This window comes from Sorex fumeus, unplaced genomic scaffold (genome assembly GCF_029834395.1).
Source record: "Sorex fumeus unplaced genomic scaffold, SorFum_2.1 ptg000081l, whole genome shotgun sequence".
NCBI lineage: Eukaryota > Metazoa > Chordata > Mammalia > Eulipotyphla > Soricidae > Sorex > Sorex fumeus.
In genome coordinates, this window is record NW_026606138.1 from 3,596,128 (window position 1) to 3,611,066 (window position 14,939).

General features: G+C 37.2%; 1 protein-coding gene and 1 pseudogene across 2 annotated transcripts in view; both read left to right on the forward strand.

Annotated features, from left to right (window-relative positions):
* Nucleotides 1-14,939, forward strand: part of PTPRR (protein tyrosine phosphatase receptor type R) — a 328,064-nt gene that overhangs the window by 258,428 nt on the left and 54,697 nt on the right. For both annotated transcript variants that reach the window (XM_056130658.1, XM_056130659.1), the window contains 2 exons: nt 9,637-9,823; nt 13,626-13,710. In XM_056130658.1, the coding sequence (XP_055986633.1) occupies nt 9,637-9,823; nt 13,626-13,710 (272 nt within the window). The remainder of the gene's footprint in view (nt 1-9,636; nt 9,824-13,625; nt 13,711-14,939) is intronic.
* On the forward strand, nt 7,402-7,481 carry LOC130039010 (uncharacterized; annotated as a pseudogene).

The following is a 14,939-nucleotide window of genomic DNA, read 5'->3' on the forward strand; positions in this document are numbered from 1 at the left end:
TAATAGGGAGAGCTAAGAACAAGCTATTTCTATTTTTAACAGGGCAAAATTAAAGATTCGGACTGGAGAAACTCAAAAAATCATATCTCTTATCATTCTGTACAAAATTCTCTTAGTCTTACGATGTATTATTTGTCCATTCCCATTTCAGGTTCTGCAGGATAAGCAGCTACCTCCATTTCTTACTGAAATTTAATTTTATAATTCAGTAGTTTCAGAAGTACATCTTCCTGGACTACAGGCAAATGATCATTCATTTCAGTTTGTTCTGTTCCTTTTCCATCTTTTGCTGGATACTAAATGAGGCACCAAAGCTTGTGTGTCATTCTTCTCAGGGGCCAAGGTACACCAAATTAGTAAGAATTTAGTTAAGAATTAGTAAATTTTTTTTATTATATAGAAATTTTATTTCAAATAAATTTAACAAAGTACTAGAGTCAGATTTTAATTAATCTTTAAAATGAATCTGTATAAATATTCTTATATATTGACAGAAAACTAGTTGAGATTGTAAGCCTAGAGGACAATTTTGATTGTTCCATATTCTTTTTTTTATGAAATGAATTTTTTTTAATTAGTGAAAAACCATGAGATACAGTTGTAGATTTACAATTTTTTTGTGTTTGCATTTCGATTATACAATGATCAAATACCCATCCCTCCACCAGTGCCCATTTTCCACCACCATGGATAATATCCCTCCCACCCCCATCCCCCCCATCCCACCCTGTCTCTGTGGCAAGCCAATCCCTTTTGAAGAATTAGTAAATTTTAGTAAAGGTTATGCTCTCTAGTAAAGAGCCTGTGGCCTTTATGATGGAGATGATAACTTTTCTCTTAATCCAGCTTCTAAAATCCTGCAAATAGTCCTATTACCACAAAATACAAACAATTAGTTTCTAAGTTTTTCCAACTCAAAATCAGTGTCCTTGTATTTGTAACTGTCTGTTCATCCACCTCTGGTCATTAGTGATACAGAATTAAACTATTTCAACAGAGATTTGTTTATATTATCTTGCTGAAATGGATGTGTGACACTGGCCCCTACATAATATTTATACATGTTTTCCTTTTATTTAATTCTAATTAGCATGCTGTTTATTGCATTCCTTTTACCTTTCCTTAAGAATTTGCTTTTTCCTTCAATTGTTTGCATTGGTATCTTTTGAATTTCCTCCCTCTTATTTATTTTTGGCATAAATAATAATTGGTGCTGCAGTGGGAGCTTGATAAAGCTTTTTATTATGTTCCCTTTTGTTCAGAAGCAATCCTGAGGCATAAAAAAGTCTAAACAGTTTGTCCAGAGTTACACAACAAAAGAGAAGCAAAGTGTTGAATGAGAATTTGTGTTCTTCAGTTGTCCATTCTGCTTTCATTAAAGGAGCAGCTCTCGTATGATTTCAGTTATTTTTGTTCACTAAATTATTTCGATTTCGCCCACTATATTTTATATATCTGACTTAATTTAACTTACAATGTGTGCTTTCTTTTTTGAAATGTCTTTCTTATTCAATCCCTTTCACCACTTTTAGTTCTCTGAGCCCCTCCAGGAGAGATCCCTGAGCACAGAGCCAAGAGTAAAACCTGAGCCCCACTGGGTGTGGTCCCAAAACTAACCAACCAAACAAATAAGTTTAAAAGGTCTAAAATTTCAGGAGCCATAGCAATAGTACAGCAGGTATGATACTTGCCTTGCAAGAGGCAGACCCGGGTTCAATTCCAGGCACCCCATATGGTCCCTGAGCACCAACAGGAGTGATCCCTGAGTACAGAGTCAGGAATAACCCCTGAGCAGTGCCGAGTGTGGTCCCAAAAACCAAAACAAATGAACAAGAGGTCTAAAATTTCAAGAAAAAAATCTATTTATTATTTAAGGCACTTCAAAAGAAAAGATAAATATGCTGTATATAATTTGACTTTTGATATTTAAGTCGTTAATATTGTATGTAGGCACCATCTAGGTTTAAAATTAATGTGTTACCATGATGATAACAGAGGAATGGTACAAGATAAATTTAGAAAAGAGTGTGAATAGATAATTCTCAAAAAGTAGGAACTAGTAAATGAGCGCTAGTCATATAAAAATGTATTTATCCTTCATATATAACCAAAGAATCAAAAATTGAAACAATGTGCCTTGCTACTACCGCCTATAAAGGCATGTCAGTTTAAAATGCCAATGAAATTTATGGGACTCTGAGTGATTTTAATTTCTTTATTTTAAGCATCTCTATCTTACAAGTGTTTTTACAATGAGCAGTTTTTACCTTCATAATAAAAACTTTAAAATAAATATATGAATATATGTTACATATTCATAGAGGTTTAATGTTCTGCAAGCATAGGAGGACTAATTATTGGTCAGATTTTCAATTTGAGGCTACTGATTAGATTTCCTAAGGCCACTGTATTTCAATTAACCTAAATTCTGTTTGTTCCTTGAAAATAAGAATTAACAAAAGCAGAGATTTTTTTTCCATGTTAATGACATCCTATGGTAATATTTCACAGCCAGGATAAGAGAGTACTTAGTATGATAAGAGATGTTTTGTGGAAAATGGTCTTTGTAAGGTCAACTGCCTCTGCAAGTTAACTCTCTAATTGAACTTTGAGACATTGTCTGAGGTGTTAGGTGAAGTGTTCTGTAATTGTTGAAGGTTCAGGGGAAGTGGATTTGCCATAATAAAAGGAAATTTTCAGATAAATAGGTTATCAAGAAGGATGTATTTTTCTTTTGTGGCAACTGTGTAGATTCAAAATATTAATTTCAGTACAAATAATTTTTGCTTTTTTTGTGAAGATAAAATAAAACAAACTCATGGAGAAGCAGAAGGTGAGTGATGCAGGACTTAATTTTTTTTTTTTGCTTTTTTTTGGGTCACACCTGGTGATGCACAGGGGTTACTCCTGGCGCTGCTAACTAACTCAGGAGTTATTCCTGGCAGTGCTCAGAGGATCATATGGGACGCTGGGAATTGAACCCGGTCGGCCACATGCAAGGCAACCGCCCTACCCGCTGTGCTATCTCTCTAGCCCCAGGACTTCATTTATTATTGCTTAAATTTAATTTTGTCAGGCCTCACTAGTTATAAGCAGTGCACTGAAATTATGATAAATATTTGTAATAGACTTTTGATGTAGATACACTTAATTATTCATTTTAGATAAAAGGAGGAAATGGAGATTAAATAAAGAGATGTTGTTTTAGTTGATTTGGTTTGAGGCAGTACTGGAGATTGAACTAGTTCGCCTGCATGCAAGATATTCACTTTACCACTGCGCCACATCCCAAGTCACTCAAAGATGCTGAATAGCTGTACCAAAGGTTGAGCTCAAGGACATGGGAAAGGCAGGAGAGGAGCAGAGATAAGAATATCTGGAAAGAGGAAATCTTCACCCTGAGTCTCCTACTGCCTCCACACAGCCTTCAGGAATCTTCATCTTCCCACCAACAATGGACTTCCAACTCCACTCAGCGACTTTATTGTCTTAACAGAAAACTTTCCTCCATATCCTTGTTCACGGATGGCAAAGAAGAAAGGTTTTTATTCAAGCCTGGATGGAATTTCTGTTCCCCTCCTATGTTCCTAAATTAGTTATTTCTTCACCTGCTAATGGGGGTGGAAAGTAATATCCCAGAGAGCTGCTGTGAAGATTGTGATAACATATGTGAAAGTGCTTAGAACGGTGCTTGGCAAATAAGAAATGTTTAATAAATATTAGCTTCCTTTCTTCCCTTGCCAGACAAAAAGGCATTCTTCCTCACAAAGGCAATTTGCATGATAGGTTCCTGTGCCTCCTGGTTTATCACAGATTCCTTAGAAAATTTACGCATTAAATCAAATGGATTTAATTTAATCCATTAAACCAAATGGATTTAATGAGTAGATCTAGGAATTTCTGAAGATTTTACTCTTCCCAAGATTTGGGCAGGGTCTTCTGTGGCAACACAAGTGGAAATGACCAAGTGTTCTAAAATCTAAATTCTCTCTTATCTGGATTTGGTCAGGCAAATTTTGTGTTTTTGTGCTACTATGACTCTTTCATCTTTCTCATTTCTATAACTTTCTCACCCCCCAATTGTGAAATACATTTTTATAGAATAAGCTTGAGCTCAAACAGCTTCAATGCCATTCTTTTTTTTTAAAAAGTTACGATTTCCTTCTCCCACTCTTTTTCTCCTGCCAGTATTCTATCTCTCTGAAATAATCTTCTGTTAAATATGTATCCTTTAAATGTTACCTGAAGGCCCGACTCAAATGCCTCCTGTGGCAGAGAGCTTCTCTGACCTGACTTGGTGGAGAAACCGTGTTGAATCCTCTGTTCTTTGTGTATCAGCCAATTGACAGATTGTGGATACCCTATCTTTGGGAGGCTGGAAGTTGACTGAAAGGAATAATGATTTAAATAGCATATGATTAGCAAGCCTTTCCATAGTCTCTGCCCTAACTCCTTACTAAAATTTCTATGAAACCAACAAAAGCTAGTCTCACAAATATACTTTAAAAAAAGACCAACAGACAATTTATTATAAGAACCAGGATGTTCTGATATGTCTGTCAATAAAATAAAATATTTTTTAAAAACGATGAATGAACTGGTTTGAGAAACAGTAAAACTGTTTTCCTACCAATATTAAAGATTTTTGCCCATTTAAAAATCACTCTTTACTCCTCCTCAACTGTTGACCTCCTACTCAGAAACACTGTCCATCACTATCAACCACACACACACACACACACACACACACACACACATACACATACACACACACAGAGTGAAGGCGATTCATATCCCCTCTATCACACTGGTGATACTTAGAATATTATCATAATAATAATGTTATAGTGATGTCATAACAATATTAAGTTTATTATTATTATCACTTGATCATTTGACATCTCGTTAGTCATCGATTTGCTCGAGCAGGCACCCGTAACGTCTCCATTTGACCCTGTCTCGTACTAATGTAGCCCAATGGCATCTGCTCGCTCCAGGAACATAAAGAACCTCAAACCATTCATTCAGGGTCTTGACGAAGAAGTCTGACCATCTTGTAGTGGGAGGCCACGCATTCTTTTGAAGTCCCATGGAATCCAGTCGGTAACGGCTCTAGTCCAGCCATCGTCTTCAAATCACATTACATGTCCAGCCCATCTGATTTTTGACTGCTTGGCAAATGAGACAGCGTCCCTGATTCTCGATCATCGACAGAGGTCAAAACTCCAGATTCTTTCTCTCACTTGAGTGAAGCATGATACTCCAAGCATAGATATTTTGATTCCCCTTTGGGATACCCGAATAGCAATCTCATCCTGTTTTCATAGGGCCCAGGTCTCTGAGGCATATGTTAGTGCAGGGAGAATGGTGGAGTCGAAGAGATGTGCCCAGAGCCGGAGTTTCTTCTCCCTCTTAACAACTTCTTCGATGCTCTTGAAGGCGTTCCAAGCCGCTCTCTTCCTCCTGTGCAACTCAGGTGCCAGGTCATTCGTCATGTTGACTTCTTGACCAAGGCACACGTAACTTGCATTTGGAGGTTGTCATTCCATTGAGAGCAAATGGAATGTCAGGAACTAGTTTTTTATGAACATTGTCTTCGTGAGATTCAGCTGCAGTCCAACCTTTCCACACTCACGGTCGAAGTTGGCCAGCATTCGTGCTGCTTGGCTAATGTTTGGTGTTATTAGAACGATGTTATCAGCAAAGTGGAGGTGGTGTAGTTGGTGATCGTCTATCTTCACTCCCATTCCTTCCCATTCCAGTCTTCCTATGACGTTCTCAAAGGTGGCACTGAAGAGTTTCGGTGAAATGGTATCATCTTGCCAAACCCCTCTCTTTACGCCAATGATCACTTCCTTATAGAATGGTGAGATCCTGGTGGTGAATCCATAATACAGCTCACGGACGATCTTGTTGTATTGAGTTTGAACACCCTGTTTGGATAGGGCTTTGATGACCACTTCAGTCTCAACAGAATCAACGGCCTTCTCTAAATTGATAAACATTAGACAGCGGCATCTTGAACTCCCAAGAAACCTCAATGAGCTTGGTCACCGTGTGTATATGGTCTATCGTGCTGAATCCTTTTCAGAACCCGGCTTGCTCACATGCTTGTTCTTCGTCTGGTGTTCTGCCAGTCCTTTTCAGGATGACTATTGTGAACAGCTTGTAGATGACAGACAACAGGCAGATCGAATTGTTGCCGATGTTGTGGATATCTCTCTTCTTGTACAGCAGAATGGTCCTGCTTGTTTTCTTTTTATTTCTTTTTAAATTGTATTGAATCACCGTGAGATAGTTACAAGCTTTAATGTTTGGGTTACAATCATACAATGATCAAACACCCATCCCTCTACCAGTGCACATTCCCCACCACCAATATCCCCGGTATATGCCCCCTCTCCAATTCTCCCCCTGTCTCCATGGCAGACATGATTCCCCATAATCTCTCTATTTTGGGGCATTATGGTTTGCAATACAGATCCTGAGAGGTTATCATGTTTAGTCCTTTATCTACTTTCTGCACTCATCTCTCATCCTGACCGATTCCAGACACAGTAACAACAAAGTCTCCAATGGAGACGTTACTGGGCCCGCTCGAGCAAATCGATGATCAACGGGAGGGCCTTTACTTTACTTTACTATCTTTATCTTAGTGATCCCTTCTCTATTCCAGCTGTCTTCTCCCCTTTGCTCATGAGACAGGCTTCTAGCTATGGAGCAATCTATCTGTTCTGTATATCTACTATCCTTAGGTGTCAGACTCATGTTATGTTGTTTTATACTCCACAACTGAGTGCAGTCTTTCTATGTCTGTCCCTCTCTTTCTGACTCATTTCACTTAGCATGATACTCTCCATGTCTATCCATTTATAAGCAAGTCCTGCTGGTTTTCCATTGGGACAAAACCTTGCATTCAGACAGGTAGCGTATGAAGACCCAAGCCAGTGTATTGATGACGGCAGATTCTTCAGGTGTTATGGGTCTGACCTTGTCTGAGCCGGGTGCTGTTTGCTTCTTTACTGACGAATTGGCGTGTTGGATTTTGGAAGGGAGAACGTTGGGAACGACATATCCATTCTGCGGGATTTAGTATGTGGGTAGGTGGACATGGCTATCGAAGAGATTCGAGTAGAAGTCATGGATAATCTTCTTCATTGTCCTTGTGTAAGATGTGATAGATCCATTAAATTAAATTAATAATAATAATAATAATAATAACATCACACTCTAATGCCTCATACACTGATCCCAAAGAGTTAGAAGTTATTATAAAGGTAAAGGTAAAAAGGTAAAGGCCCTCCCGTTGATCGTCGATTTGCTCGAGCGGGCCCAGTAACGTCTCCATTGGAGACTTTGTTGTTACTGTGTCTGGCATATCGAATCCTCTCCGTAGCTTGCCGGGCTATACTTTCAGGGATCATTTCTATAGTATGTTACTAGAGAAGTTTCTCTGATCATGTAGAAGTTATTATAAGAATATTAAAAAATCATAATTATATCACATCTTTTTAAATGTCAGATATAAAGCCAGATGTAATTAATAGGGAAGTATTTACTATAGATAAAACATACAGGGAAGGTAAAGATATTAATCTCTTCAAATAACATTGTGGTCTAAACGTATTTAGTAAAAACTTTTATAAAATATATAACCTTGGATCCAGGGAGCTCACTCGGCAAGTTTGAACCCACATGGTTTCCAGGCACTGTCTCTGTGGCCCTAGAGACTCTGAACATCTAGGGGTAACCCATAGGTCCCCTGGGGAGTCCAAGCAACTCTATATCCTCAGACTCTAGCATTGAACTAAACCTGATTGGTCGAGTTCGGCTGGGAGTGACCCCCAGAGGCTCCTGAGTTTAGAAGCCCCCCCCCCCACCCAACCAGCACCGAAAATATGTTGCAGGGGGCCGGTGCAATAGTATAGCCAGCAGGGAGGGCATTTGCCTTGCACACAGCTGACCTGAGTTCAATCCCCGGCATCCCATATGGTTCCCCAAGCACTTCCAGGAGTAATTCCTGAGTGCTGAGCCAGAAGTAACTCCTGAGCACCACCAGGTGTGACCCAAAAAGCAAAAAAAAAAAAAAAAGTTGCAGATATAAGAAAAAAATAGCAAAACAATTATTGAAGACTCACATATTTATCACAGATTCTGATAAATACAGCAGAAAAAAATAAGGAAAATTTTATGAAAATTTCTCTAATATCTAACAATATAAAAATACAATCTATCACTTAATAATTATATCACTATATATCACCAAATATGCACATATATTAATAAATATGAAGAATTAGACTAGCTGCTAGCAAATCAGCTGTAATATACTTAGGAAAATTATCATTAAATATGTTGCAGAAAAATATATTTCAAACATTAGTAACTTCAGCCATTCTCTGATTTCCATGTACTATAACTAAAAGTTAAATAAAGAAAAAAAATGGGCAAGCACTTAAATTACCATCATGTTAAAGCAAGAATTAAACTACAATTACAAGCCATTTAGAAATTAACAAAAATTATGATATTACACATCAAACTATAGAATGGAACCAAAGCTGCAATCAGTGACAGAATATGTCGATAATGATATTTGTTGTTGTTTATTCTAATAATTAAGCTCTAGTCATTTGACAGTATCCTGATGTGATCTCTTAATATATATGTAAGATGGTATTCATAATAAATAATTTGCAGGGTGTGGTATTTATTTTGACTATTTGTGCTCACATTTGTTTTGACCTGCTATTTATTTTCTTGGGTTACCAACCACCTGGTACCATATTTGATTGCCTAAGACTGATTTAAGACCCTTATAAACTTAATAATTCTGTGACTATAGTCTCTGCCTTTTATCCTCTATCTCACAGATGCCTTTATTATTACTCCCTGATTCAATATAACTAATGTTTTTAGTTGAAAGCACATACACCTTCTGTTCAGGACATTGAAACTTTATGAGTTGGAATAGGCACTCCCAGCCCCTACCTCCAAACAAAAGGAAGGAAACTACAGGAGAAAATATAAATTGTATCATCTCCATAGTCCAGACAGAATTTAACATTAAACACAAACCTGTGTAAATATATATATATACACAAACATAATATATGCACATATATGGTGTATTTGAAAGCTAGTTTTTGAAATTGACCCAGAAGTTGTAAATAATACATAATATAAAACTGTCTTTTGGTGTCAATAATTAGACAAGATAGTTAATTTTTCCTTTGAGCATCATGTGTCAGAAAATATCATGAATGCAAAAATATTAGATGACTATATGACTTTTATTCTAGACTTCCAGGTCTACATATATAGTTGGTTTATGTCACATCTGGTTTCTCAATTAAAGTATAATTACTTTTTCTTAATTTTCATTTGTTATTAGTTATCCTATTGTTTCAGTAACAAGGATATTCCTTATTAAACTATTTTTTCAAACTCTCAAAAGAAAAAAAATCCAGCTATGGATAGTAATATAGTCAATTATGGTACCACAAGAGAAAAAGACATTTGGTTCTTATTTCTGTCAAACTTCTCACTGAATGGTTGGTTTATAGCAAAAGATGATTTTTAATGACAATATTACTCATGTGGTGTTTAAACTAATGCCATTCTTCTCCCATATAGACGAGGGTCCAACGTATCTCTAACACTGGACATGAGTAGCTTGGGAAATGTTGAACCCTTTGTGGCTGTCCCAACTCCACGGGAGAAGGTAGCAATGGAGTATCTGCAATCAGCCAGCCGCATTCTCACAAAGTCACAGCTGCGGGATGTCGTGGCAAGTTCACACTTACTCCAAAGTGAATTCATGGTGAGCCTGCTCTTTATTATCCAATCTTCAGTAGATATATCACAAGGCAATGGAGGCTCAGACTAAAATGATCCTCCCTCCAATCCAGTAGTTTGCAGTAAACAATGGTTACCATTCATAAGGTTAAAGTGCAATGGTTTTAAATACACCCTCCATCTCATTAGCTCTTGATAAGGAGTCAACATGATTGCAACATGATTGCAAAAATGAGTCAACATATGTAGGAATTGGCTAGATAAAATGGCAAGAAATAAGTGGAAAGAGGGGAAAAGACTTGCTATTGGGGAATTTAATTGTTCAGTACAACTGAAGCATTGAAATTTAGGTGAGAAGACACAAAGGTTGAAATGTAAGGTATAAAAAAACAACCTGAATCTTCCTACATATTTAAGATGTTAAATATGTGTTTTAAAAGATCTTTCTAGAGTCTTGAGGCCAGAGCAAGCAGGAAGTATAGCAGGAAAAGCCTTGCAGAGGCTGACCTGGGTTTGATCCCCAGCATCCCATTTGGTCTCCCAGGTACTACCAGGAGTGATTCCTGAGTGCGGAACCAGGAGTAACCCCTGAGAACCACCAGGTGTGGCCCAAAACACTAAAAAAAAAAAAAAAAAAAAAAAAGGAAAAAAGCAGTCTAAGGTCCAGAGTGATAGTACAGGATGTTAGGAGTGATTTCGAAGCTCAGAGTCAGGAGTAACCTCTGAACACACCCAAGTGTAGTCCCCAACCTAAAAATAATTTAAATTAAAATAAAACATACATTTAAATAAATAAAAGATCACTATAGAGGAGTCAGTATTAGAACGTGATATTTTGGAATTTCTAGAGACAAGCATATGAACTGTGATGGTAGTCTATCATAAGCTGTCTACAGCTGTCTACTATTTGTTATTATTATTATTATTATTTTGCTTTTTCTGGGTCACACCTGGCAATGCTCAGGGCTTACTCCTGGCTCATGCACTCATGGGGGATCATATGGGATGCTGGGAATCGAATCTGTGTTGACCACATGCAAGGCAAACGCCCTACCCCCTCTGCTATTGCTCCAGTCCCTATATAGTATTATTGATAAAGGAAGAGAGAAAACTGGAGAAAATCTACAGGCAACTGTAGCGTAGATGAATTGGGTGAAGAAGTCAAGAAAAGAGTTTGAGAAGAAAGGAATAATTCCCTGGTTTTCCTTGTTTGTTCAATTTTACTTTGCAATGAAATAAAGTCTTATTAATTAAATGAGGAGCAAAGGGGAAAAGATGGAGTGTGGACAGAAAATGTTAATTATCTGTCACTGTTGCTGGAGACAACAATTCACAAAACCTATTTCTGTCCAGAGAGCATGGAGACAGAATAGACCTTCTTGGATCTAACTGTTATCCAAGAGGAGTATTCCCTTTTGTGGGACTAAAGCTATAGCACAGTAGGCAGGGCACTTGTCTTGCATCCGCTGATCTGGGTTTATTCCTTAACAAACCCCTGAGTCCACCTAGAGTAATCCTGAGCACAGAGCTAGGAGTAAGTCCTGAACATAGACATGGCGTGCCCTCTGAACCCAGGGAGTGGGGAGTGGGGATGGGGGAACCACCTTGATCCTTAAATCAGTTGTATATCTTGTCATATCTGCTTTATACAATAAATGAGAGATTCTAGGATCGGTTCAAAATGCAAACCTGCATTTTAAAATGTTAGGCTTTATAGTGCTTGTACTTTTACGTGTGAAGAAAATGAGATCTCGAAAGAGGAAAGAATAGTCAAATATCACCACAGCAATCCTAAGGTGCACTTAGTATTCCTTTCCTAGAACTATAGAGAGCGCTGCTTTATTCTCCAAGATGGATCCAATGTGACATGTTTCTGAGTGTAATGAAAAGGCCCATAAAGGGTCTTTAGAAAAAGGAAGAGATGTAATGCTGGAAGATAATGTCAGTGTATGTCATAAAAGTTGGGGGGGGTGTGGAAAAGGAGCAAAGACATCTACTTAATGGCTTCTCCAAGAGAGATTGGCCTGCTTAAAATTAGCAGTCATGCCATGGACGTGTGGTATCTATTGAACATTCAGTTCATTTTGCTTCTGCTAGAACCTAAAACAGCGATTTGAACATTTAGTTGGAGTTAGAGTAGGAATAAATATAGTAAATATTTTTTAAAAATGCAATTTCAGGAAATTATGTTAAGAAATATATTACCTGGGACTGGGAAAATAGTTGAAAGGGCTGGAGACATACCTAGCATGTACAAGATCTATTTCCAGAACTCCAGAGTACTACAGGGTTCCCGGGGTACAAGTACCCCCGGGTCTGGGCAGCAGCCTAAGCACTGAAGCATTCAGCAAGCACAGAGGAGCCAAGTACACCAGGAGTGACTTCAGGGTTCCCTGAGAACTGCTTGGAAAGTCCCTCACCCTTCAGAACAATCTTACTCCTTTTTGTGGACCAAGTTCAAATTCATAATATAATAATAATAATAATAATAACAATAAAACATTTCTCCAATCTTCATATTGACTAAAAATGAGAACAATCTCAGCTATTTTATTTTTCATTTATTTAAAACATGAGAAAATTTTAACATAATTGTTTTATTTCCATGAATATTAGGCTGAACTCTTTTTCACTGGAGAAGGTTTAATAAAAATATTTACATGATCTAAAATAAGTTATTTTATGGCATAGTAACCTTATATAAGTCACCTTTTGTAAATTTAAAAAACACAATTTTCAAAATATGTTTTTTTAAATTAAAAAAAACTCATTTTATGTAATCTACTTTAAAATAATCATTTGGATCTTTCTGAAGACTTTGGTATACTGTTTGCTTTCTCTCTGTCAGCTGCAAGCTCTCTGGACTTTGGGTATAATACATTTCCCCAGAGTCACTTTCATTCTAAGTCTTCCCTCTGCAACCACTGGAGGAACACACCATAAAGTTTGGGTGCTGGAGCAATATCATGGCAGATAGAGTGTTTGCCTTGCACATAGCTGACCCAGGTTCTATTCCTGCGTCCCTCTCGGAAAGTCTGGCAAGCTACCGAGAACATCCCCCACACACAGCAGAGCCTGCCCATGGCGTATTCAATATGCCAAAAACAGTAACAACGTCTCACAATGGAGACGGTTACTAGTGCCCGCTCGAGCAAATCAATGAACAACGGGAGGATAGTACTACAGTGCTACAGTGCTTATAAAATGAAATAAAACATTGTCCGGCACAAATACACTACAAATACTGCACTTACAACCATAGGCAGATATGTATTGTATATCGTAAACCCTAAATATCAAAGAGCAGCCTGCCATCATCAGTGGAACAACAGCTATAGGATCCCTTTATGTTGGCTATTTGGAGAGGAATTCAATCATCTTAAACAAGTCACAATTAATGTTAAAAGAGCATCCACCTGAGTGAAGCTTTCGATATTGGGTTTTCATAAAAATTTAGAGAAAATTTTCTTAAAAATATATTTAAAAAACTGTCAGTGTTTCCGGTTCCTGCTAATTTCAGAACAGGATTTTAAAAAATCTCACTCTCCTCAAAAACAACAAACAAAAAATACAGGCCAAAGTTATATATGTCTCTTTAATAATTGTGTGAAGAATAGAACTTTCTAACTGAGAGTCATTTCGTAGAATCAGATTGTCAGGAGGCAATGATATGTTTATGAAAGTAAGGGTGTTAGCCAGCCAGGTGGTAATCTGCTATTTTAAAATGAATTTTAAGTTCAATAGTGCTCTGGAGCAGATGCCTTTCTGTGAAGATTTTCTTTGTGGCAGCATTAGATACACTAATTTGATATCATGTATTTTTGTAGGAAATTCCAATGAACTTCGTGGATCCCAAAGAAATTGACATTCCTCGTCATGGAACTAAAAATCGCTATAAGACTATTTTGCCAAGTAAGTTTCCTGGAGCAAATAGTTTGCATTGTAAAGTACAAGCTTCTCCCATTCACCCCACCTCACTTATTTACAGCCTCACAATATCCTCATATTCAAACTTTGTAGTTACAAATACACGTGAACTTAAATGTGAGGTTAATAACTATCTTTTAGAACTATAATGATCTCACAAATCCAGTAGACAAAGGGTTCTAAAGCTCTTATGTGTCACACATGATGGTCAATTGATTTTTAAATTTAATTCAAAGGGAAAGGGTAGACTATCTAATAAATGGCTGAGACACATGAATATCCATGAGCAAAAAGTGAAGTTAGGCTCTGCCTCACTCCTCATACAAATATTAACTCAAAATTAATCAGAGCTGACATTCTATAACTCCTTGTATGGAACAGATACAAATCTTCAAGACCTTGAATTAGTCAATAATTGTTATATTTGACACCAAAAGTGTAAGTAAAAATAAGTTAGATAAGCTTAACTTCATCAAATTAAGAATCTTTGTCCTTCAAAGAATACCATCCAGAAAATAGACAACTCACAAAATGGGAGAAAGTATTTGTAAAGTATACATCTAATAAGGGACTTGTACATAACTTTTAAAAAATAACTCATAACTAAATAATAAAAAATAGGAATAGTCCAATTTCAAAGCAGGCAAAGCAGGGACTGGAATGATATAGGGTACCTGTCTTGCACATGACTGACCCAGATTCAATCCCTGGCACCATATATAGTCACCAAGCACCACCAGGAGTGAGCTATCTTGTGAGTGCAGAGCCAGGAATAAGCTCTGAGCACTGCAGATGTAGCTCAAAAATCAAAAGGAAGATTTTTTTAAATGGGAAAAGACTTGAAGAGACATAACCCCACAGGAGATGTACAAATGACAGGACATGAATAGATGATCTGCGTCATTCACTAGCTACCAGGAATAAAAACCACAGTGAGATGTCACTTTACATCCACCTGGTTATAACAAGATGACAACAAAAGTGTTGGCAAGGATGTATAACAAGTGGTACATTCTTTAAACATTGCTACTAAGGATGTAGAATTATGCAGTTACTGAGGAAAATAATTTGGCAGTTTCTCAAATAGTAAAACCAAGAGTTACTATATGACCTAAACATTCTACTCCTAGATGTAATATCCAAGAGAAATGGCAAACAGTTGCTTAAACCAAACTGTTAGCATTATTCATAATTGCCCACAAACTGCCAAGAAT